The sequence below is a fragment of the Gallus gallus genome, chromosome 3 (genome assembly GCF_016699485.2).
Source record: "Gallus gallus isolate bGalGal1 chromosome 3, bGalGal1.mat.broiler.GRCg7b, whole genome shotgun sequence".
In the NCBI taxonomy this organism is placed as follows: Eukaryota; Metazoa; Chordata; class Aves; order Galliformes; family Phasianidae; genus Gallus; species Gallus gallus.
In genome coordinates, this window is record NC_052534.1 from 31,767,586 (window position 1) to 31,790,538 (window position 22,953).

A 22,953-nucleotide genomic window follows, 5' to 3' on the forward strand; every position below is an offset into this window, starting at 1 on the left:
TAAACCAGTCTAGGTCGTTTCCTGTCTTAATATATCCCATCCAGAGAACTTGACTCTTGAGCCATGTCTCTAGAAACACTTGGTTTAATTTTATGTTGTTTTCTGCACTAGTGTGCCTGATCAGAGTGAGGCTGGCGCCCTCGCCCCTGGATAGAGTAGCTTACGTTGCTGTTCCTGGCAGTCTTTCTTGTTTATGTCTCTTGGTTTGGCGATGACTCCTAGATCTTCTACGGATGTTTTGGCAGGCTCCTTCAGCACAGCTGGATCAGATGCTGAAGGTCCAGTGACAGATATTTCCAAGAAACAGTGGCTTTTTTTTTTCTTTTTTTTTTGATTGGAATCAATCTTTTCTATATGAAGCATTTAGAAAAGTTCAACTGCTCTCTATTTTAGGAGATTCTGAAGGATGAAAGCCTTTAGCGGTTTTCTGAGCATCTCTGAAAGTGTTGTGGCAGCAATGTTGAATGCCTCCAAGCACTGTTTCCATAGAAGAAACACAGTTTACAGAAAATGATAATAACAATAGCAATAAAAAGATAAGTTGTATAACGAAGTGCAAAAGCCAGAGCAGTAGTAATGTACATGCTTACCTGAGTAAGGCTATCTATCTGGTGAAATATGGCCCCAAAACTGCATTCTTCAGACAACTTGCAAGGCTAGTTTTCAGATGGAAATAACTCCTGTAAAGTTATGTTCTTAACCTAGTTATTTTCAAGTCATTTTTCAGTCTCTTCATACTGTTTATAATGCAGATGTCATTTTCAGAAATTGAAGTTAAGCCACCCAAGTTGGTCATGTTTCAGATAACAAGGCAAGGCTCTCAACTTCATGAGAGCCAAATCCCAAAGCTAGCTCAATGTTTTTAAGCAGATGATGCCAAGTTTGGAGGAATTTTGTTTTTTCTGTTTTCTCATTTCTAGAAGAAATACCGTATTTGCTCTCTTTTGTGGCAGTAGCATCTCACTGCTGTGCTGTGTGAACTAAAGTTCAGCAAGACTGGTAGAGGGCCCATTTCAAGCAGCTAATAACTAGAATATGTGCTTCCTGAGGAAATGGAGAAATTAAACATGTCTGGTGGGCAGGAGATAATCTGTTACTTGAAGGAACAGAAAAATATAAATATGATAAGGGGGTAAGTCATACAAAGAACGTGGAAAGACAACAATTAAGATTTATTTTGTGAGACCCTTCATGCCCTTTGCTTTCAATATGTGATAGTGACTGATCAAGGCTTCCCCTTCTAGACTTGGATTCTTAATCTTTGTGTTCAATCTTTTCCTTAGTACACTTTAGAAAGAAGAAGCCTTTCATGCTTGTGACATTTTCAGCTGTACCATAAGGATGTTACTAATAATAAATCTTGTACTTCCTGCTAGAGTGAGTTTAGATTACCTTTTTTTTTCCCAGTGGACAGCTAGCTAGCTACCTTACCTTCCCCCTTCCTTTAAACTGGAAGTTACCCATAGCTGAAGATGGGTTTACCAGGTCAAATGCTCTGTCATTGTATTCACATTTATGTTTTATATCTCAACAGTGTCTTGCTCAGCAATCTAAGTTTACACTAATTCATTGTAATTAATTCAGTTTTGAGTTTTGCATTGGACTTTCATTTCATACAGGCAAAAGTCTATTGCTTTTTCTGTTTGTCAGCTGTCTTTGTCAGGGCACTGTGCTTTTGTTGCATCTATATTTCCACTGGTGTCTGCCTGTGATGCACAGTTAAATCTTCTGAAAGATGAAGTCTTAGTCCAGCTTAGTAATGAAATAAATTTAAGGACCTGTGGTGGACAAGACCATGTAATCTAGGTTATCCTCTTGTATTAAGAAAGAGCAATAAATCCTTCAAAAACTATTGCATTACAAGGAGAAACCAATTTAAAAACAGCCAACCAACCAAAAAATAACCTGACTCTGTTACTAATAGATTAGAATGTGAATGGAACGAATAATCTTACTATGCTGAACTGATTTTATCATGCATTTAATGAGGGGAATTTTTCGATTAGAAGAAAGACACAAAATGCTGCTGTTTATTTAAGAGGGAAAACCCTCTAAGAACTGTAAACAAACAAACAAACAAAAAAGTGAATATTCAGAGACTTAATGTTGGTAGCAAATACACTGAGAAATATTAAAAAGTACATACTGAATTTTTGAAAGGTAGGTTTTGGAGATAGGAAAGATAAAGGGAATAGTCCTTTTACTTAACCAAATAGTCATTTTACTTAGTTCTTAGGGAGAAAATTAACAAAACTTTGATTAGAAAACTGGTGAATGCTTTGAGGATTATGGGAATTTATATAAGGCCTATGAGCTAAAAGAAGTACCTCATGCCACAAAACCAACTGCTCTCTGAAATACCGTGGAGTAGAGTGTGGCACAGTATATATAGGTTACTAGTCCAGATTTAAGTGAAGTGTTAATATTTGCTTTTGAAAAGTCAAGTCAAAATAGATTAAACATTAGGATCACTTGAATTGCTGACTGCATAAAAGCTTGAAGTTTTTCTTAAAAATGGGATGTGTACTGTTGCTGAGGTAGGTTAGCATCAGACTAGAGGATTTGTTCTCAGTTAGTCGTTAATTTTCATTAATGGTGATGGAGTGAAAAAATGTGCACAGTATCAGTATTTAACAGTACTTACATGGCTTTGTCTAACTGGGGCAACATCTCTTTGCTTGTGATGTGTAGAAAACATGCTTTGAGAATTAAGTATTTCAGATGGGCATTCAGCTCTAATTTTGTTTTATTATTGGATATTCTTTTCTGTACCTACCAGAATGTTTTTCCTTCACTTGTTTCTGTTCATATCTTTTGAATACATTCCCTCTTCTTTCCTCAGTTATTGCTGCTCGGCTGAGGTAGAGCTTAATGCTCTATAGAGGGAAGTGAATTCCTTCACCTATCTTAGTCGCTGTGTACTCCTAAGAGGCATCTTCTCTCTGCACTTACTTACCTTTCTCACACAGAATTAAATGTTTATTATCACTAAAAAAAGGCTGGATTGATAGGAAACGTGTACTGTCAATACTGAAGCATAAGAACTACCAAACATCACTTCTGTTAGCATTATTTTATTAGAAGTAATGAGTTTGTTAGTGGCAGTTGCCTTGTGCAGTCATGAGGTGTAACACCCATTATTTTCTTTAAAATCATTTGAAATGGAAGAGTTTCTTTGCAAGTAGTGAAATCAGTGAAGCCTGTCTTACTGTTGGTGTACATAAGGGTTTGATTTTTTTTTTCATCTTTTTGTCTTTTTTTTTTTTTGCCTGTATCTTGCCTTACACTCAGCTCAGTGTGTTTGCACTGGGGCTGCGCCTGCCTGTGTACGTGCTGGTTGGTGTTCCCATTGTTGCCAGGCTGAAAGTTGAGTCTTCCCTGAGTTCTCCCTTGCCTTTTATTTACGACAGTGCAAGTGCTGCTTCTCCACCCAGTTAGGAACGGCTACAAAACTTCATAGGGAGTCAGTTGCGCTTGAATCTTCTAAGCTTTTGTACTTGTACCCACTGTAACTCGTCTCAGTAACTGGTTTCAACGAGAGAAGGGGGAAATGATAATGACATTGGATAAGGCTGTCTTTGCTCACAGTGTTGCCTTAGTTACTGTGTTGTCAGACGTTATCTATTGTGATAAATCTTTATTAAATAACTTGCATATACATTTGTAATACTGTACTACTGTGGCGTTATTTGTAATATGTATGTTTAAAAGTCTTCAAACACTCAATCTGTAGGATGAGGCTTTTTTTCTTCTAGCTACTCTTACTGTCACATTGCATTCTTTGTGGGGCTTATTACAATAGGCCCTCTATAGGCGAAGTATTTTTGGAAGAGAACTCTGCATTTCTGAACTTAATTAAGTGTCAGGTCTAGCAGCTGCATGAGAAGCTGGGCTGCCATCAGCACTAGAATCTGACTTAGAGTAGTCCTTAGTGAGAAAAGCTTGAAGAAAAGAAGAGTTTACTTAACTGAGGTGGCAAAGTGAAGTATCAAGTAAATGGCACTGAACTGACATGCAGTGGATAGAAAAAAGTTTGATAGTTATGTGATTTTCTTTTTAAACATGGAAGTGGAGGGGCAGGAGAAGCAAGCATGTGTCCACAAACAGGGAAGCTTGGAAAAATTAATTAGGCAAAATGATGTGCTGAATTTCATTGTTTTGTTTTGTACCTATCCTAGAAAGAAGGAGTGGTTTTTATAGTGAGAACAGATGACACTTATGTGTCTATTCATACCCTTTAAATGTGCTAATGTTTTTGTTGTGTTTTCTTTTCCCACCTCTTTTCAGGGCTAAATATCACAAATTGAAATACGGCACAGAATTGAATCAGGGAGATATGAAGCCACCAAACTATGATTCTGGTAAGAATTTATTAAGAATGTGTTCATTACTGACATAAAAGCTCAATTATGGTTTGTACAAATGCTGAAATGATGGTTGATGAAATATGTCACTCAGAAGAAGCAGTGGGAATAGGCATAATAAAGTCCTTTCGTACTCATCTGTAAACCGCCAATACTGCCAGCAATCATTTGTTTAGAGCCTCAGAAAAAGAGAGTTCTTGACTCCAGCTGTGCTTAACAGTGCCTTCAGAAGAAGGGTTTTCACTTTCAAAAGTAATTTTTAGGCAGATTTATCTCAGTTTTGTATTAACTCTTACGTAGAGTGAGCTTTGGTAGATGTGTGTTGGATCCAGCTGTGTTCAGTAGTTGTCAGGAGATCATTGTGCAATAGATGATTTCCCATGGTTGCTATTAAGTGGGTTTGTGAATGTTGAGATAGATAAAATGCATATAGGTCCCCTTACATGTGAATTCTGATTAATATTTGATAGCTTCTTTGTTAGGGGATGTATTGGTGGTTTTTGTTTGTTTGTTTTGTTTTTTTTAATTCAGTTGTTTAAAGAAGAGTGACTTCCCAGTATGTTCAGTAACACTTTCCCATATCACTTATCAAATTATTCATAGGGTTATACCACAGGCTTTTCTGGTTCTTAACTTTTGTTTATGCAAAGAAGGCTTTGTTCATCCTTTGGTATTTTTGCCACAACGGTTTAAATTTTGTAGAGCTTTTTGTAGATAATAAATGAAGATATTTTTATCTTGGGAGCATATGCTTTTTTATTTCCTGGAGGAGGGGGAAAAGAAAGTACTATGAAGCTATGTATGGAATAAATATGTCGCTATTGGTTGCCAGTGTTCAGGTAGGTTTCTCAACCAGAACAGCCACAATTTTTTTCTGTGGATTTTCCCAGAGTAGTACTGTTTGGGTCCTGATTTATGATTGTGGAAAACATGGAAGATTTTCAACAGCTTCTTAGATTAAAAAATAAAGCTTTTTTTTCTTTTTCCATTACTGTAATATAAATACAGTCGAGTTTAAAGTTGATATGAGTAGTTCTGATGGGTATGGTCAAATATTAAGATATTTGTATACCAATACGTTATAAGTGGAAATGATGCTACAGTTAATATTACAGAATCACAGAATGGCCTGGGTTGAAAAGGGCCTCAAAGATCATCTAGTTATAACCCCACTGCCATGTGTAGGGTCACCAACCACCAGACCAGGCTGCCCGGAGCCACATCCAGCCTTGCCTTCAATGCCTCCAGGGATGGGGCATCCACAGCCTCCTTGGGCAACCTGTTCCAGTGTGTCACCATTCTCTGTGTGAAAAAATTCCTCCTCATATCTAACCTAAACCTCCTCTGTCTTAATTTAAAACCATTGCCCCCTTGTCCTATCACTATTGTCCTATCACAGGTGCATTTGATATTGTTAACAGTTAAAGATATTTGTATTGAAACTTGAATTATGAGCAATAATTATATTGGAACTCCAAATAGTTTATATAATTGTGTTCCCTTCAAGAAAAAGGAGTAAGATGGGGTTCTTCAATGTGAGAGCAAAGGGAAGAAGGTACTGATTAGTAGTGGAACTTGATGTTATGCAGTAGTATATAGTTGACGATCCATATTTTTTATGTGTCAGTAGTACAACATCTACATTCTATGTGATTTTTTTTCTTTCTTGATTGATTTTTGGTGCTTGGAATTTTTGTTTTGTTATCCAACCTTTCCTAATACTTTTAATACAAATTACACTTATCAAGTGGAGGGGAATATTTTTAAAATGTCAGACAAAGAAAAGCTGTTTTTAATTAAATAATCTTTTCCAGATGAAGGAAATGAAACAGAGATTCAGCCACAACAGAATAGTCAGCTAATATGGAAACAAGGACGACAGCTGCTAAGACAGTAAGTGTTGAGAAAAGAACTTGAATAATGAATGCAAGAGAAAGTATCTGTTAATTAAATATGATGATAGTGGTATTTGATTTTTCTGTTAGATTTTCTTTCAAGAAAAGTTAGCATATTGACGTTCATTCATCTTCTGCCCTACTTTTCGTAGGCTTCTGAAAAATTTTAATATTTCAGAACTTCAGGTGGGGAACCCTATGAAATCAAACAATCTCATTTGCTTTTCTTTATCTGAGTATAATAAAACAGTCTGCTTGGGAGTACAGTGGCTCATGACACCTTACATTTCTTTTTGCAATTAAAAAAGAAAACACAATTCTGTTAAGAGCTATCTAAAATAAATCTCCAGCCTGGGTTGCAGAGGGATATAACTTGTTTTGGTCTACTTTATGTACAGAAATCATTAGGAAGTTTAGACTAAAAGATTTCTAATTCTCGGTTCATCGTAATGAAGCAAATGTCTGTTAATCCAAATCAGCTTTTGAATTCTGCTCATAATGAGTTATTCAGTTCCAGAGTATTTGGTCATATTTCTTTGGTGGTGTTTTTGTTGGTGGTGGGTTTTTTCTGGTGGTTTTTTTTTTTTGTTTGTTTGTTTGTTTTGTTTTTTTGCCTTGATTACAGCCCTCAGTTTACATAGAGGTCTCTTACAAGACCTGTCATCAGGGTCACCCTGACTGTTTTTCCATGTGTAAGCTTCAGTTTTCTTAGCTGAAGGCTGGATTCTATGGTTTTCTAACCAGTTAGCAGAACTTTTGATATCTAATTGTTTTTTTGTGTGTTACAGAGGATTACGTGAGAGGGGAGGGAGATGGTAAAGACAGCCTAGGGCTTATTGGAATGGGCCTCTTTCCAGTGAATTATACAAAAGTTAAAATTGTCCAGTTTGTCTGTTGGATGGCTTTCACTTTCTTTTTCAAGAACTCGTATCTCTTCATTTAAGTTGAATAAATATAAAGTAATCTTGACTTGGCTGAGTGATTTAAAGGCAAGTCCTTTCCCTCCCAGTGTAATTCATAGGTTATTCGTTGCTGAATAAAGAGAGTTCATTACTGACAGACTCTGTTTTGCATAGATGTCTGGTTTGATTTTCATATAGCCATCAGGCAGTATTCTTGTGCAGGTGTATTTATGTAGAGGATATCATTAAATAACTGGAGGAAGATATCTGTGCTGGAAAAATGCATGTCCTTGATTTGTGACAGCTTTTATTGTAAAATAGCATTTCTGCTCTTCAGAGACATCCAGATTATTGACTATTTAATTAGTCCAGTGTTCCTGAGAAGATAGCATTATTAACTGTGTTTTGTAGAGGAAGCAACAGAGACAGATCTTTCCAAAGGTAATTTTGCGCACTGATGAAAGTGCCAACTTTAGATCTTGGTATTTTCATACAAAATGTCCAAGATTTTTGCTGCTCAGTCCTTACATGCCATACAAATTAATATTTCTGCAGATAAATTGCAGAGTGAGAAAAAGACAAGGCACAGATTTTATCAAAACTACTGCATTATAAATAACCATTCTTACTAGTAGCTATAGCTACAGAATTTGCTTTTATTCCTTCTGTTTTTCAGGGATTCTAATGATTCTTGTAGGAACATATCTCCCACTTCTTGTAAGGCTTCATATGTGGTTTCCATGTGTTGAGGAATAAAATAGCTATATTGTACATGCAACTGTGGTGATTTTTATAAGCCAGTTGTAAATATTTTAATTGAAAGTGCTTTTCCATCCATTTTAGTAAATGAATGAATAACGTATTGTATAACCTCTGACTGCTAGGCTCTTTGATTTTTTTCCTCAGTGACTGTAGAGGCTGGTACAGCAAGAGACGATCCCTCTGCAGCTGGTACAGGATGATTTATAAGCATGTTTCATTAGCACAGCACCATACTTTGCTAAGCTAAGATGCAGAAGATGAGTTTAGGGAGAAGTTTTCATTTACTGTTTGGAATAAGTAACATGTGCATGAAGAATTAGCATGAGTTCTGTTCCTACAGGTATCTACAAGAAGTGGGCTACACTGACACAATACTGGATGTGAAGTCAAAGCAAGTACGAGCTTTACTGGGCCTCTCAAGTGATGCTTCAGAGAAGGAAAACAGAAATCAAGAACCTATGGTAAATGGCACAGAGGGACAAATTAAAGAAAACGCAATGATTGGGTAAGTATCATAATGACAGTATTCTCTTTCTTCATTAAAGCAATTAATGATGTAGAACAAATTTTTGATTACTGAGATTTCAAAAACTTTTTCCTAACAGAAGATTAGAGTAATTTTAACTAATTGTATCACATTAAGCAGTAAATATGGAAGGAACTTTTAATATTCACAGCTTTAAAAACAGCACGTTTGTTGGTTTTTCCGGTTGCATGGTAACACAAAGGCAAATCAAGCCTTTTATATGTGATCAGAGGTCAATGTTGTTTCAAGTTAGCAACTTATTTGAATTGTTGAAAACTTTACTGTTTAGATTAGAGGCTCTGCTTTTCTGATGTGTGCTGACTTTGACATGAGAATGTATATGAAATACAGGACACCTTGATTAGATTTGGAAAAACAAGTTTACTTATTGTACTCTGTAAGGTCATGGTTTTCCCCTAATGGATGCACAAGTCCAAATGTAATTGAAATATAAGATAATTTATTTATCTTCTTTAACGTCTCTATTACTATGAAAAGTCAGGGATAGTAAAAGCTTGTGCTTACTTTTGCTTTTAAGTGTTTTTTAAATTATTATTTTTATTTTATTTTTCTACATTTTAATTTTCCTCCAAACAGATTTTGTTTGTTGAGGTTTTTCTTGTTCATTTTTTAAAGAGGAAAATTAAATATGAAACTTGAATGGAGAGGTTTTCAGAAAGCAGTCTGCTTTTTTTTTTCTTGTTTAAGCTATGGTAGTAACAAAATCGTAAAAATAAGGGAAATGATGCAGAATTTTGTTTGAACAGTATGTGGGGTTACTGTTCCCAGTGGCTTGTGCTGTCATCAAGGAGCATAGCTTTCTTCAAAGATTCTCCCTCTTTTCTGTGCTAGTATGGCAAAATTCAAGACCTTTGTATTTTAAAGTCTAATACTGTTATGTGACACATTTTGTCTTTAAAAAGCATTTGTAAAATTGTATTGTAGCAGATAGCTCCAGCAATTTCAGGCCAATAAGTTATCTAAGGACAGAAGTTCATTGTTACATAATTAAATTTAATGCTGTGAGGTGGAAAATTTGAATGCATGAGAAACCCTCAAGCTACATAGTTGACAGACTGCATCGTTTATGTGCAATGGCTTTGTTTTTGAAGAACAGGGAATGCTTGATAAATTACAGTAACAATTTTAGTTCAGTTTCTGATGGAGTCAGTTCTCCAGGAAATGCACGGATAAAGCTCCCCTTCTTATACTTGAAAACAGTTTATTGAAATCTGTTTTGTTTTTTCTTTTTAAATAGGTGGATGTTTGTAAGGTAGTTATGTGATAGTGAAAATGATTGGACAGTGGTTTTTAATATAGAAGTTTTTAATATATTTTTATTTCCTATGTATTTCTTCTCTGGGTAGGTAGAATATCAGATTTTTTTTAGCACTAGTAGTATGCCCTATATCTGGGGATACTCACTGATGCAGAAAATAGTTCCTTCTGTTGTGGCTCTGCAAGATTGTCAACTTAAGAATTAAGACTGCTTTCATCTCATTTGTAAAGCCTAAGGTGGAAGACTGTATTGGAAAGATTGGGGGAACATTTTGATACATGATGTGAGACTTGACTCCTGTGTTTTAAACTGGAAGAATCTTCAAGTGATCTCATTCAAAACAGTCACGTCAGTCCTCGTGGGTTATTTTGTATTCATGGATGTCAGCTGAAAACTTTCTTATTGACAGGAAAAAGTTGAGATTTTACCAAAAATCCTTGGTGAATTTAAGACTGGCTTTCACTGCTACAATTCTTCTCTGTGATTCAAGTGCACTTTCTGAATATCTATTTCAACCTTTAGTGCAGGAGACATTCTGTGACTTTCTTCCTAGCAGAAGCAGCCTGTTACTTAACTGCCATTTCCTCTTGTGCTATTAGATACACATTATACCTCACTATTTCTGTGGTATGTGGCACTTTCACCTCCTTCCAGCTGCACTGTTACTTTCCTCAGAAATTTAAAAATGCAGCTTTATGACATAATGGAAATCAGAAAGGAGATGAGGTGCCACTCAGCTCATACTTTAGCAGCCTCATCGATTATCAGCATTACTTACTACTTATACTTGTACAGACCGGTTTCTTTCTGAAGAATATTGGTATTTAATAGGTGACTTGCTCCTGATCCCAACTGGAATTGTTACTGAGTGTTCAAAAACTTAGTTCAACGTTATTTCTATCTGTTTACCAGAACTGCAAAAAAATTAGATGGCTCAGCTTCATTGTGGCTTACAGTCTGAAGGTAGGAACAATCTTTTAAGCAACCTCAACAATGCCAGGCTATGTAACAGAATGGAGAAAAGCTTGGCAGTTCTTTTAGCAGCCTCTTGTTATTCCTGGTGTGCATATGAAGTGAGATGAGAATTGGAGTGTCAGAGCAAGCTTGTGAGGTTGGGGTTGGAAGGACTGCAGTGAATGAGTGCAGTTTTATGGTGTTAGAAGAGGAAAGGCAGTTACGGTGAGAGATTGGAAGAGCAAAAGGGAAAAAGAAAACAAACCAAATCAAACGGACCCAAAAGCTTAGTGCAATCTCCAGAGGTATAAGGCCACATGTGTTTGCCAGGACCACCAGTCATTGGGTCAACTGCAAAGTAAAATGCAGATGGACGGTGAGCCATGGCTGTGTGGATACAGTGAAACGCCTTGTGGAAGAAGGATTTCCTGTCACCAAAGAAGACTGTTAACTTCTGAAGCCAATGGAATTTGGCAAATTTTGGGTTTCAAAACATTAATTGAAAATTGATATCAAGTACTGAGGCTAATGGTTTAGTTGTCTGTTAAGATCATAGCACTGTATAAAACGCATGAAAGTCCATCTATCCTATTAAACAGTTGTGTTAAAGTGAGAAAATACAGCTCAGAGAACATTGACTTGTTTTGTCTTGGAAGAAATGCATAATATTGTGGATACAGCTAAGACTGCGTATTTTATAGTCTTTAAAAAAAAAAAAGATTTATGTGGGAGGACAGACACGAGATGTGAAGTTCAAGGAATGATGGAAGAAAGCTTGTGGAGGAGATACAATAAAGACCAATCAACAGGAGTTTGGAAAGATTGTGGGTGCATGTGATGAAGATAATGTACCAGAGAGGGGAAAATGGCACAGAAAAGAACTGAATGAAAAATGGATCCACTGATATGTTGCATGAACAGGAAAATGGAAGGCACATTAGATTTAGATGTTCTTAAGGATTTCTCTATATAGCAGTGTAAACTGAAGAAAGAACAGATTGGCTAAATTGCCTTCTGTACAACTGAACACTCATTTGATAAATTCTATAGAAAGTAAAAAATGATGTTTGATGTTTTCATGCTGCCATCTGGTTACCTCTTTTGAGTGGAGAGAGGAGATAACAGAAATGGTGAAACAAATTTTCATTTTTTATGCTTACTGTTTGTTAGTATTCAACCAGTACTTAGTGAAATGAAAGTGGTAGAGGACAAAAAAGGAATTTGTATGGAAAAAAATTCCAATAGAAGAACAAAGGGGACTTGCTTCTTTATACTGTATGGTTCTAGCATGCTTTCTGCATAAGCCCATCAAGTTGTGTACAGTGATTGCTACTGCTACTCAGCCGTGTTCAGGAATGTCTCTGATCTACGGTACTTCTGACAGTTGGATACCCCCACGCTTTACAATCTTTTTTTCTTCATATATATATATATATATATATATGTATTAATTTTGGACATGTCTTTTGACTGCTCTAAGCATAAAGCTCCGTTTGTTTGTTTTTTTTTTCCTCTGACTCCAGGAATCTGTGATGTGTATACTTAATGGTGGTGGTAGGGAGGATATTCCTCCTCTGCTCAATTCACTACTTTTTTGATAGACTTGAGTGAGTCAAGTCTGTTGTACCTGCACTTGTGTCCCTGCTTCAACAGCCAGAGTTCAGACACTCAGTGTTGCTGTATTGGTAGAAAGCTGAGCCTTTTTAAGGAAGATGCTTGTGAGAATGTTTGGTGTGATTATGTGAAGGTGATTGCTGTTTATTTCAATGTGGCTAACCTTACAGTAGTTACTTCAATGCAAATACTTGAGTCAATTGTCTCGATTGACAGCAGACAATATGTAACTTGAATTTTCATTTATTTTAGAAAATTGCCGTCTTGTCCATCATCCCCCATCATCTCGTCCATCATACATATTGTAGAGCATTATAGTTACATCAGAAAAGTACCTACACCATTTCTTTTTTTTTTCTTCTTTTGGTACAACAGTGAACTAGCTGCTGCTGTTTGAAAGCCTTCTAAACCCATTTCAGTTTCTCTTATAATTAGATCTTGTAGCCTCAGTTTTTGTGTGTTACTAGCTACCACAGCTGTGGGCAAATATTTGTATTCTTACATGGCCTATTTATTTGCTAATGTACAGATCCTCATGAAAACTTTAGCACTCAAGACATCATGTGGATTTTGAATGCACCCTGGAAGATTTTGATTCCATAAATGAAATGTTAATATGATAACCTGAAATAGATGTAGTCCTGTTTCCACTTATTTCATGGAATTTAAAAGGGCATCTGTTTTCAGTTTCTTCAAATCAGCTCACTTGCATTACGAAAGATAAGTACCACTTGGCATGATTGGACTCAAAAATAGTTACTAAAATAATAACTTTATAATAATGATTGAAACTGTTAACACTTGCAGTGGGAGAAATGGGGTGCTTTCCCTCAGCAAACTGAAACATAAATGAAAGCTGCCTGCAAATGTCATGTGTAGCCTTAAAAACTTGAGAGTATTTAAGTATTGTTGGTTCACTTATTACCTCATTTTTAATCGCTTTATCTTATTGACTGAAACCTAAGCAGTCAGATTCGTTTACCTTCTTGAAGGTGTGTATTTGACTATTGCTTGATATGAATAGAAGCAAATAGAAAAGAGGAATAGAACTGCAAAGGAGCAAGGGTATGCCAAGAACATGTTTGTATCTATATGCACATGTGCATGTGTATATATGTAAAAATAATATAGATGAATTATTTGGGTTTTTGTTAAGAGTTGGTTGGCTAGAACTATGTTTAAATAGCCAAAAGAAAGCTTTTAAAGAAAAGCTGAATGGCATATCAGCTTCTCTCTGAAACTGATCCGCTGCTCAAATTTTTGGTTGAACTGTATATGTCTTCCACTGCCTGCACTTTGCTGAAGCATCAAAGTAACGTGTTTGAGAGCAGATCCAAAGACCTTTTCACAGATTAGAAGTAAACATTTGGAAGACCTTATATTTGTAATGTACAACAGATCATTCCAACTGAAACTGCAGCAAATGAATGTCATTCTGTACCAGAAGGCCTTAATAACTTTTGCATCTCTAAATCCTATTAACACTAACACATGTAATGAAACTACTACACATGGGCTGATGAATGTTGTGTGTTAACTTGCTTATAAAATGGTTTATTTGGGAAAATATTTTTCCTTATAACTGCCGAAGGTAATACCTGCCATGAAAAGATTTCCAAGAAGAAAATATTGAGTTTTTAAAAGAGAAAAAAAAAATCCCAAATCTGTGTTAGTATAATTCTTTGGGTTGTTTTTTTTTCCTCTTTTTTCCCATTTATGCTTGCCCCAGTCTTGCAGTGACCTGACAGACATTTCAAGACATTTCAGAGATATGCGGTTTGGGCCAGACCCAGCCACTTTTAACAAATGCATTGAAGCAAGAAAAATGATTAGATAAATTGGGGAGTTGAGTGAAGAAAGTAGTACCGATTTTCATTTTGTTAGCACAGATCATGAGGCTTAAGAGTCTAAATTATTGTTTTTGAAAGTGTCAGGTAAGAGTCATGGCACAGAAGGAATGGGGAGAAAGAGACAGAAGTTGTGCAGGGGGAGAGAGAGACCATGAGAGGGGTGGTGAATGGAGGGATAATCTCTTAACATTACTTCAACTCTTTAAACACTGAATTATATTGATTTTTTAGAAAGGTTTTTTATTTAACACAGTATAGTTATCTGCCCAGATATGACAAGTTAAGAGGCTTTTCCTTTTTCAGTGGCATTTTTTCACAATTCCAATTTGCATCCAAACCATTTTGTAAGTGTTGCTTACTGGTTGTAGCATGTATTGCGCTGGATCTTGCATCGTGTGGTGTGAATTCCTAAGAAGTTTTAAAGGTTGTGACAGACTTTCTAGTCTGCCCAGAGCTCCACGTGTTTTAATTTTGATGGTTATAAGTGTTCATAAGTTTATAAGTTATTAGTTTGTTATTTTCCATGCTGTATTACAAAAGATTTTTTGCACAGTATTCATGATTTCTTAAACTCTTCTGTAAAGACAGTTGTCATAGGAAAATATTTGAATCTGCATGCCGTTATTTTTTGTATCCAGTTTGAAAGGACTCAATTAGCCATGTTGATAAGACTGTATTAGAACATGAAATCGTGACATTCAGTGGGAAATTAATAAAAACAATGACTTTGTGCTATCATGTTTTGATAGTGAGAGAAACCTGAGCCAACAAAAATGACTCAAGGAAGAATTTACTTAACAATTTTTCAGATGCTGGGCCATGATGAGCTTTCTCCTGTACAGGTCCCGGAAACATTTCTTAGCCTGTGTTTATTTAACTTTATACTGTGGTATTCCTTCCTGCTTCTGAATTTGTCAATAAAATCTGTTTTTATTTAAGGCAACTTGTGTATGTTTTGGACTAAAAGCCAATCAAACAAAAATGGAACTAATCCAGCAAGTCGTCTTCTCCTTTTTCTGCTGGGAAAAACTCCTTTTTCTGCTGGGATAAGACTGAGGCAATTAGTGGTTTTGTGGCCAGGCAGTTTGTGGGAGAAGTTTATGGCGCTCTCCAAGGACTTGACCACAGAAACTCTCCAGAGTCACTATCAGGAAAGGAAAAAAATAATGACAGAAATATTGACAGTGTTGTTAAGAGGAAAGTTATGGCTTCTACTTTTCCCTTAATAAGAAAACAAAAACTACCAGAGGGTTTGTATTAAGATCCTGAATGTTAAATGTTAGAGCCAGTTCAACCCTACAGTTTTGTTTTTTTTTTTTTTTTTAAGCTGCTATTATTTCCCTTTCAGTGCCAACTGGATTTTACACAAAATGCTTGTTCCGAGCCTTGTGATTGTAGGGCAGAAAGCAAAGAGTTGGCTGCATGGGCCCAGAGAGATCCCAGCATGCTTTCAATAATACACATGGAGCATCCATAAGTTGTCTTTCTTTCATTTCAAGGGAAGACATTATTATTATTTTTAATTTTAAAGAAACGAAGGCGTTGAGACACATCTGTATTATTAAACAGCATGTAAAATACAGAATAAGGTTTTCAGAGTGGCCACTTCTAGCTACTTTTTCTGAGGATAAAGATACTCACGTGATGTTAGGTTCATGTTACTATAAGGAAGGTAAGTACTGAAGTTACCAGCCTATATAAAAACAAGAATCCTATTTTTTAAACAGGAAAAAAGGTGTCTTATCTTTGGGAATCAGAAGTTCCCGGTGTGAGGAATTCTCTGCATACTGTCCGTCTGTTAGTACTAAGGTCGAGAGCCCTGCAGCATCAGTGATGCTGTATTCTACACCCTGGCAGTACTTATTGTGCTTGTTAGACTTGTGATGAGCAGTTAGTCCTACTCACTGGTGCACAGACATGAGTAGCGGGTGTTCTCTGCCCAGAGGCTTCCCTGCCTCTTTGGATATGGCCATAGGAGAGAAGGATGTGATGCCCAGGCAGAGTTAAGCCTGACTGATAGAGAATGCTGTGTTGGTTAAATGAGTGTTAGATCTGGTTAGGAAGTGGTAAGCCAGCTGGGATGAAACATTCAAGAAGGCTTGTTCTTCTCCAGCAGTGTTCGTTTAGACTAAGGAAGAAGGAAAAAGCACCACTTTGAAAATGACATTCTTCCCTGTATGTGTTTTCATTTGGGACAGGACAGTAAAGAGGAATTGTCCTTTCTAAGGCATTTCTGTTCTTTCAGTTTCCCTGTATTTGCAGCATTTCCTGAATCTTGCCATGGTCTTGCCTCACTAATGCCTGTAATGGGACAGTTCCCTGCTGCTCCCTGCTCTTTGATCTGCTGTACTATTATTTTCACCCATCAAATGTTTTTGGTTTTTTTTCCAAGTATTATAGATTGCAAGAACTCTGGAAGTGTTAAGTTGCATTCTTTTTTCTCGAAGGGAATTTAAAGTAATTTATTGTGCTGTTCTATCTCAAAATATATTTTTTGCCACTTCTACTTTTTTTCTGTTGCTTTGTGAGTGACTCCATAACAGAAACCAACTTAGCAAATGAAGAATAATGAAACAAGGAAGCTTCAAATTGTCATCAAAGGGCAAATTAACTAAGTCTAGGTATTTTCTCCATTGTATTTTAGAGTATTTGTAAGTGTTTGTGTTGATGGTAATATCTAAAATAATGCCTTAAGTTTATGTGCTACTAAAAAATGAAAAATACCATAGGTGAGTCACTGTGAGTCACTGTTGACTAGGCTGTTAAAATGTATTAGGGGTACAATATAGCCAATCAAATTGTGTATGAGCTTGAAGCTTCTTTTCTCTGTAGAGCCTTTACATAATTTAAATATTTTCCCACTTTTTTTTTTTATGGTGTTGTCATACAAACTCTTTACTAGAAGTTGTGCTTCAGCACAAATAATATTCTGTTATACTTTGCTGACTTTGTTCATTTTAGTACTGGGCACAAGTTTTGAAACGTATGATTAGCTGCTGTGTATTCCAGTACATAAAGTGCCTTTTTTTTTTTATTCCATTTGTAAATGGCAGTACGCAGTTCAGTGTATATTCTGTCTACTAAGCTATGTAGAAATTGATAGGATAGTTGAATTCAGACCAGTTACTTAACGAAATGATAAAATCTCTTTTGGTGGTCACTGTCACCTTTATTGTAAGATTAAAGAAGTACAAAAACTAATCTAGGTATGAATTACTACAAAGACTTTTACCTGTAGAAGGATATTTGACACATAAAAACAATTTCTCTGATTTAAAATTTTCTCTTCTAGGATTGGTGTTAGTTCATATATTACTCTGGTATATCTGACAGTTATTACTATGTATCAGCAATCACTGTGTTTTTACATAGTAGATTTTCACATGAGGTTATACACAGGAGAAAAAAAAACAGTAATAACAATTGGAAGTAGACGTTTTTGTCCACTAGAAGTTAACTAGGACTTACAGATGCCTAAAAAACCAAGAAATTTGTAAAGGGAAGCACATTACATTTGTGCATTGGAAACAGTAAAGTAACAATCCCATAGGATTTCTTCGGAACTGTATTACTGCTACAGATTAGGTATTACAGATTATACAGATTGAAGCATTATAGTCTGCCAGTGCAGTGATTACTTAAGGAAAAAGAACAGTGTTACATAGTGCTTTCAGGTTTGTCAGGGACAAAATACTACAAGAAGCAAGGCAAATTGGAAGCATGTTTGAGACTGTTCTCATCTAAGATAAGGGAAAGAAGAATTAATAAACTCGATAAAACCAGTGACCATGAAAATGCACAGTAGTACCTCACTGTATATTATACTGCTGTGTATGTGGAATTTATAGTGGCAAGTGAAATTGTTACAGGTATTTTCAGTCAATGCAGATGGGTAAAAGAGTAAGATGACAAATTATCTTATGAAGATGCAGGCATACTGGAGCTATACAGAAGCCACTTCTGCTAATGATTATCATGTATGCCTAGAAATAATTGAGTGGAGACAGCATAAAGGAGGAATTGTTTTGTTTATCACGCTATATTACACATCGGAGCTTTTGACCTTGAATGTTTCCTGTAATAAGCCTTGGCAAAGTGTTATGAAGAAACTCTGGAATAAAAGGCTGATGGACAGATAATCAGGTGTTTACACTACAGGGAGTTTACAAGGCCTTACTGTATAGCGTTGTCAGTTGATTGAACCTTTTCAAATGGGTCATAGCAGAAGCAAAATACAGCTTTAGTAAGGCATTTGCTGTCAGAAGGGATGACTGTACAAGACAATTTAGAACTATAATTCTTAAATGAGAGGGAGAGACTTCTATGGTTTCAGTGGTTGTGAAAATCAAGATGACGTACATGTAGTGATGAACTGTGCAACACCAACTGCTGGTTAAAGGTAAGAAAACAACAGTAAAGTTTGTCTCCTTTGTAGTTTTAAAGTCATAGTAATCCTTCGAAGGGTTTTACTACAGTTCACACTGAATGTATTTTTTTTTACCACTTTATCTCTGATAGAGAAGTTCATCTTCTGCATAGAAAACATTATACCTCTTAATTTTGGGATTGCTTTAATTTTACATTCATTAGAGTTTTATTTAGTGGTTACAGTTCTGTTTTTTGAATTCTCCCTCTTCAGCTGTTAATGTGACAACTCTTTTAGTTCCTGTTCTGGAGACACAACTCGAGTTTGTGCCAGTGTTGGCAGTCATAGTGTTACCCAGTTTTCATTCTTTCCTTGTTTGTTTAGTGTTAACATCTACGTAAGACTCACTTAGTCATCAAGGATGTTTTATCATTGTATCACTTTATAATGGCAAATTTAGCATATCACAAAAGTTAATGGATGATAGATCTAGAGTTTTTTTCCCCACACAATGGAGAACATCAGTTAGCAGCAGCAAAGTTTTCCTGTACCCTGGGGTACACAGGCCAGCTTAGTGTAGCTGTAACTCATACTCTGGTTCCTACAGCTTTCTGTGTTGGTATATCAGTACTCATAAAGCTAGGAGTATGTAACATCTGGAGAGTGCTTAAAAATGCTTCTAAAATTAAAAATGGAAGCAACAACAACAAAAAACTGTAAAGTACCCATCCTGGTAATTGCAGCTGGATAAAGAGTAATAGTTGGTTGTAATAAGATGAATTTATGGATAACATTTAGGTTTTTAACCAACAAACCCTTTTATCTGTAAGTAGTTGATTTTTATGTGTAGACTTATTTTAATTTCATGTGTTGTTAGACACCATAAAATAGAAAAGACTGGTAAATACAAAAGTGATGTTGCAATGGTTTCTTTTGACTCATAGTGGTTGTTGTTGTTGTTTAGGAAGCCAGAATTGACTGACTCTGCCTCTCTGCTAGAGACCTTCAAGTTCCTTGAAAATGCAGCTGCAGACTTTAGTGATGAAGAAGATGAGGAAGATATTGAAGGAAGAGAGAAAACAATCATTGATACCGCAACAGTGAGTGGAAAAAATAATTGAAAAAGTTACGAAGAACAGAAAAAGTGAGATTAATGAGATGCCTATATGCAAAGTATATGACTGTGTATGTACACGTGCAAATCATTAATGCATCTTTATGATGGTCTGTCCAAGCATGTGTGCACAGGAGGAGTTCACGCATACAAGCTAAGCTTCGCTATCTGTCTTGCTGGAAGTTTGCAGTGACATATTTTGAACTGCTATTTCATACCAACTAGTACTTTTGATATATGTTCGATGCAGTTTTTAAAGTACCAGATATTTTTTTTCTATTATTATTATTTTTTTTAACTTTTTTTCAGTGCACCTTATATTTAAAGTGACTTGTAGAATTTTCTGCTCGTAGGGTACAGAACTGAAATACCATCTTTGATTTAAGTGAGTTGTTCAAGAAAGAAGAAGTGTAACTGGAACATTTTTAAAATGTGGTTAATAAACTAGTGTCTGAGACACCTCTGTAATACAATGTATAACATAGTATGTTCACTAAACCTGCCAGGAGTGTTAAGCTTAATGTTTAGTATTGTTCTAGGCTTTGAAATTGGTTCACTGTATTTAGAAAAAACAGCCATTCATCCTCATGAACCTTGGGATGTTGTCCTAGGTACTGAAGTATTTTCACATTGACTTATAGCAAGGTTCCAAGTCAAAGTACCATGAATAATGTAATTTTTCTTTTTCTACGGAAATCATTTTTTTCACTACTTATTTCAAATTTGTTAATTTGCCAGTTAATCAAATAACTTTAAGGCAGCTACTTCATTTTGAATATTGAGGGAAAAGGAAATTTATTACAAGAAGCATACTGTGAGGTCTTTTGTTAAAATGTTTTTTTTTTCCCCATTACCAAATTTGCTTTAAAATTAGATCAGGAAAATGCAGCTTAAACATGAAAGTACTGTGTATAAATAACTGTAATGTCTGAGAACATATTAGGATGAAATGATTTTTGCCAAACCTAAGAAAATTAGCACTTTCCTTGGATATTTTTCTAGGCTAATCTTTTGGTCTGTAAGTAGAGTGATTTCAGAGGTGAGTTAGGTTATTTTCGGAATAGTAGAGCCAATTTGGCTTTGCTGAAGTTCTTCCTATGGCATTGTGCTGGGGTTTTTTGTAATTTGTGTATTAGGTTGTTTTTCTTTATTTTTTTTTTTATCTCTGTCTAAAGAAAGTTTGTACTTTTGTGGTATTAAAAAGACTGATAATGATATACGTCATTGTAGATTCATTACCAAGTGATTGAATATTGATGGTTACAAGAAGTAATTGTAGAGGTGATTTTAATTTTTACTTTGAAATTTGAAGGAAACCTTTATGTTAATTTTAGATTTATTTATTAATGAGTACTTTCTTGCTGCTTCTTAAATTTCCTCTTAGAATTTTGTATAGAAGACAGTACTGATAGATATAAACGTCATGTCATTTAATTCATTTTTTTCTTTTCTTCCTCATATTGCAGATTGTAAGGAAAAGAGTGCTGTCTGACAGTAGTGAAGACAGAGATACAGAAGAAGCTTTGAAAGAATTTGACTTTTTGGTTACCTCAGATGAAGGTGATGGGGAATCGAGAAGTTCGGGAGATGGAACAGACTGGGGTAAGGAAATGTAATGGAACGTATCAGGAGAAAGAAAATGCAGTAAGAGTATATTGTGATTGGTTGATTGTGGTCTCTGTCATAATGGGAGCACCTTTTGAATGTTCATATAGTAAATCCCTTCATTGCGAGACTGAGATTCTTGTTACATGATATTCTCATTTTTGTCTATACTGCTTTTATGTGAGGGTTCTTGGAAGTTTTTGCTTCCAGTCATTGTGTCTTTGTTCTTTTTTTAGTAACAGAGCAGATAGAACTTCAGTTCTGTGAGTGGAATTTCAGTGTGATTTTTTCAGTGCCCCTTTCTAATGAAGGACTCTGATACAGATGTATTTTACAATTCCAAACATTCTTTGCTTTCTCCAACTTTGACATGAAAATTAATGCATTTCAAAGAACTGAACTAGTTGAAATCTTACTATGTATTAGCAATTTGGAAAAAATGATTCATTCTGTTTCTCAAATTTTCTGTTACAAGTTATTAAAAAACTGTATGTTCAAGCCCCCCAGTCATCAAGTGAAATTTGACAAACTGTTCTCTGTGTCCTTGAAGTTCATGTCCTGCAACCAAAAATGGCAGGAGCCACTTTATCTTGCAATAATTATTACACATAAACCCACTGCACAAGGAAGAGAAGAAGAAAGAGAACTGACTGACTGTTCTTATGAGTGATTGTTTCCTCCTTAAGCTTCTCAGTAAAGTTTTGCACATTAATGGGGACAGATTGGAGCTATGGAAGATGAATGGGAGATAATTAATCTTTATAATGGCTCTGAAACATTGACAGAAACCGACCATGGCAGCAGTGGCTCTCACATGAGCTAACAATTCTGAGATACTGTATTTCAGTGAAGTTATTAGCTTGTAGTTGGACTCCAAATTACTGTTCAGTAGTAGGTAGCCTCTTTGCTGAGAGAGTACATCTCAGTACTTTTAGATACAGAAGTCAGCATTCTGATCACCAAACAAATTTAGGAATGTTGCTCTTTTTTATCAGAAATTGTTTTATTAAGTTGTTCAGTTATTTCTTCTCTCCAATATTGAAAGTCTGTCTATCCACTTACGCTTGAGAAGTGTACCTACTGCTTGTGTCACTGAAAAGCTAGTATGCCAGCACGAGTTTTTTTGTTCTCAGATTCACACCTTGAGTTTATTTTTACTTTCATTGATGACAGCTGAGTAAAAAAATGAGCAAATGTCTAACATTAAAAATAATTTGTTATCAGAAATAGTTCAATTTCTAGAAGTGTTAGGGGATTTTCTTTGAGTTACAGTTTCAGGTAACTTCAGGTTTTTCACTTGTTTTTATTTCAGTCTGTCTCTTTCATAATAATGACGTGTAAGAATAAGCTTCTTCAAGGAACTGGCTTTATGAATCGCTTATGTTAATTTCACATAAAAGAAACTGTTAAATGTAGCATAAAGCACCAATATTGTCTATCGAGCAATACTGTGTATAGAAGCAACATAGGAAGTCCTTGCTTCATTTTTGATCCTAAGCATTGCCAGTCAGTTACAATAATCTGTAAAATGCATTTAACTATAAAGCTTCTCAGGAGCAGTCAGCTGATTTTTAAACTAAGCACGTTATAGCACTTGCACAGTAGTTCAAGATGTGCTTGTAAAGTTGGACAGAACCTGTGGGACATGTATGAAGTATCCGGGGACAGTCTGTAGAAAATAATTTTTTTTAATAGTTTCCTGAAAAAAAGCAATTTGAAAGA

The 22,953-nt window shown here is 35.6% G+C and overlaps 1 protein-coding gene across 6 annotated transcripts in view; it reads left to right on the top strand.

Annotated features, from left to right (window-relative positions):
* STRN (striatin) overlaps positions 1-22,953 on the top strand; it is a 65,220-nt gene that overhangs the window by 14,852 nt on the left and 27,415 nt on the right. For all 6 annotated transcript variants that reach the window (XM_004935418.5, XM_004935419.5, XM_419519.8 and 3 more), the window contains exons 3-7: positions 4,288-4,361; positions 6,179-6,257; positions 8,264-8,428; positions 19,477-19,612; positions 21,093-21,228. In XM_004935418.5, the coding sequence (XP_004935475.2) occupies positions 4,288-4,361; positions 6,179-6,257; positions 8,264-8,428; positions 19,477-19,612; positions 21,093-21,228 (590 nt within the window). The remainder of the gene's footprint in view (positions 1-4,287; positions 4,362-6,178; positions 6,258-8,263; positions 8,429-19,476; positions 19,613-21,092; positions 21,229-22,953) is intronic.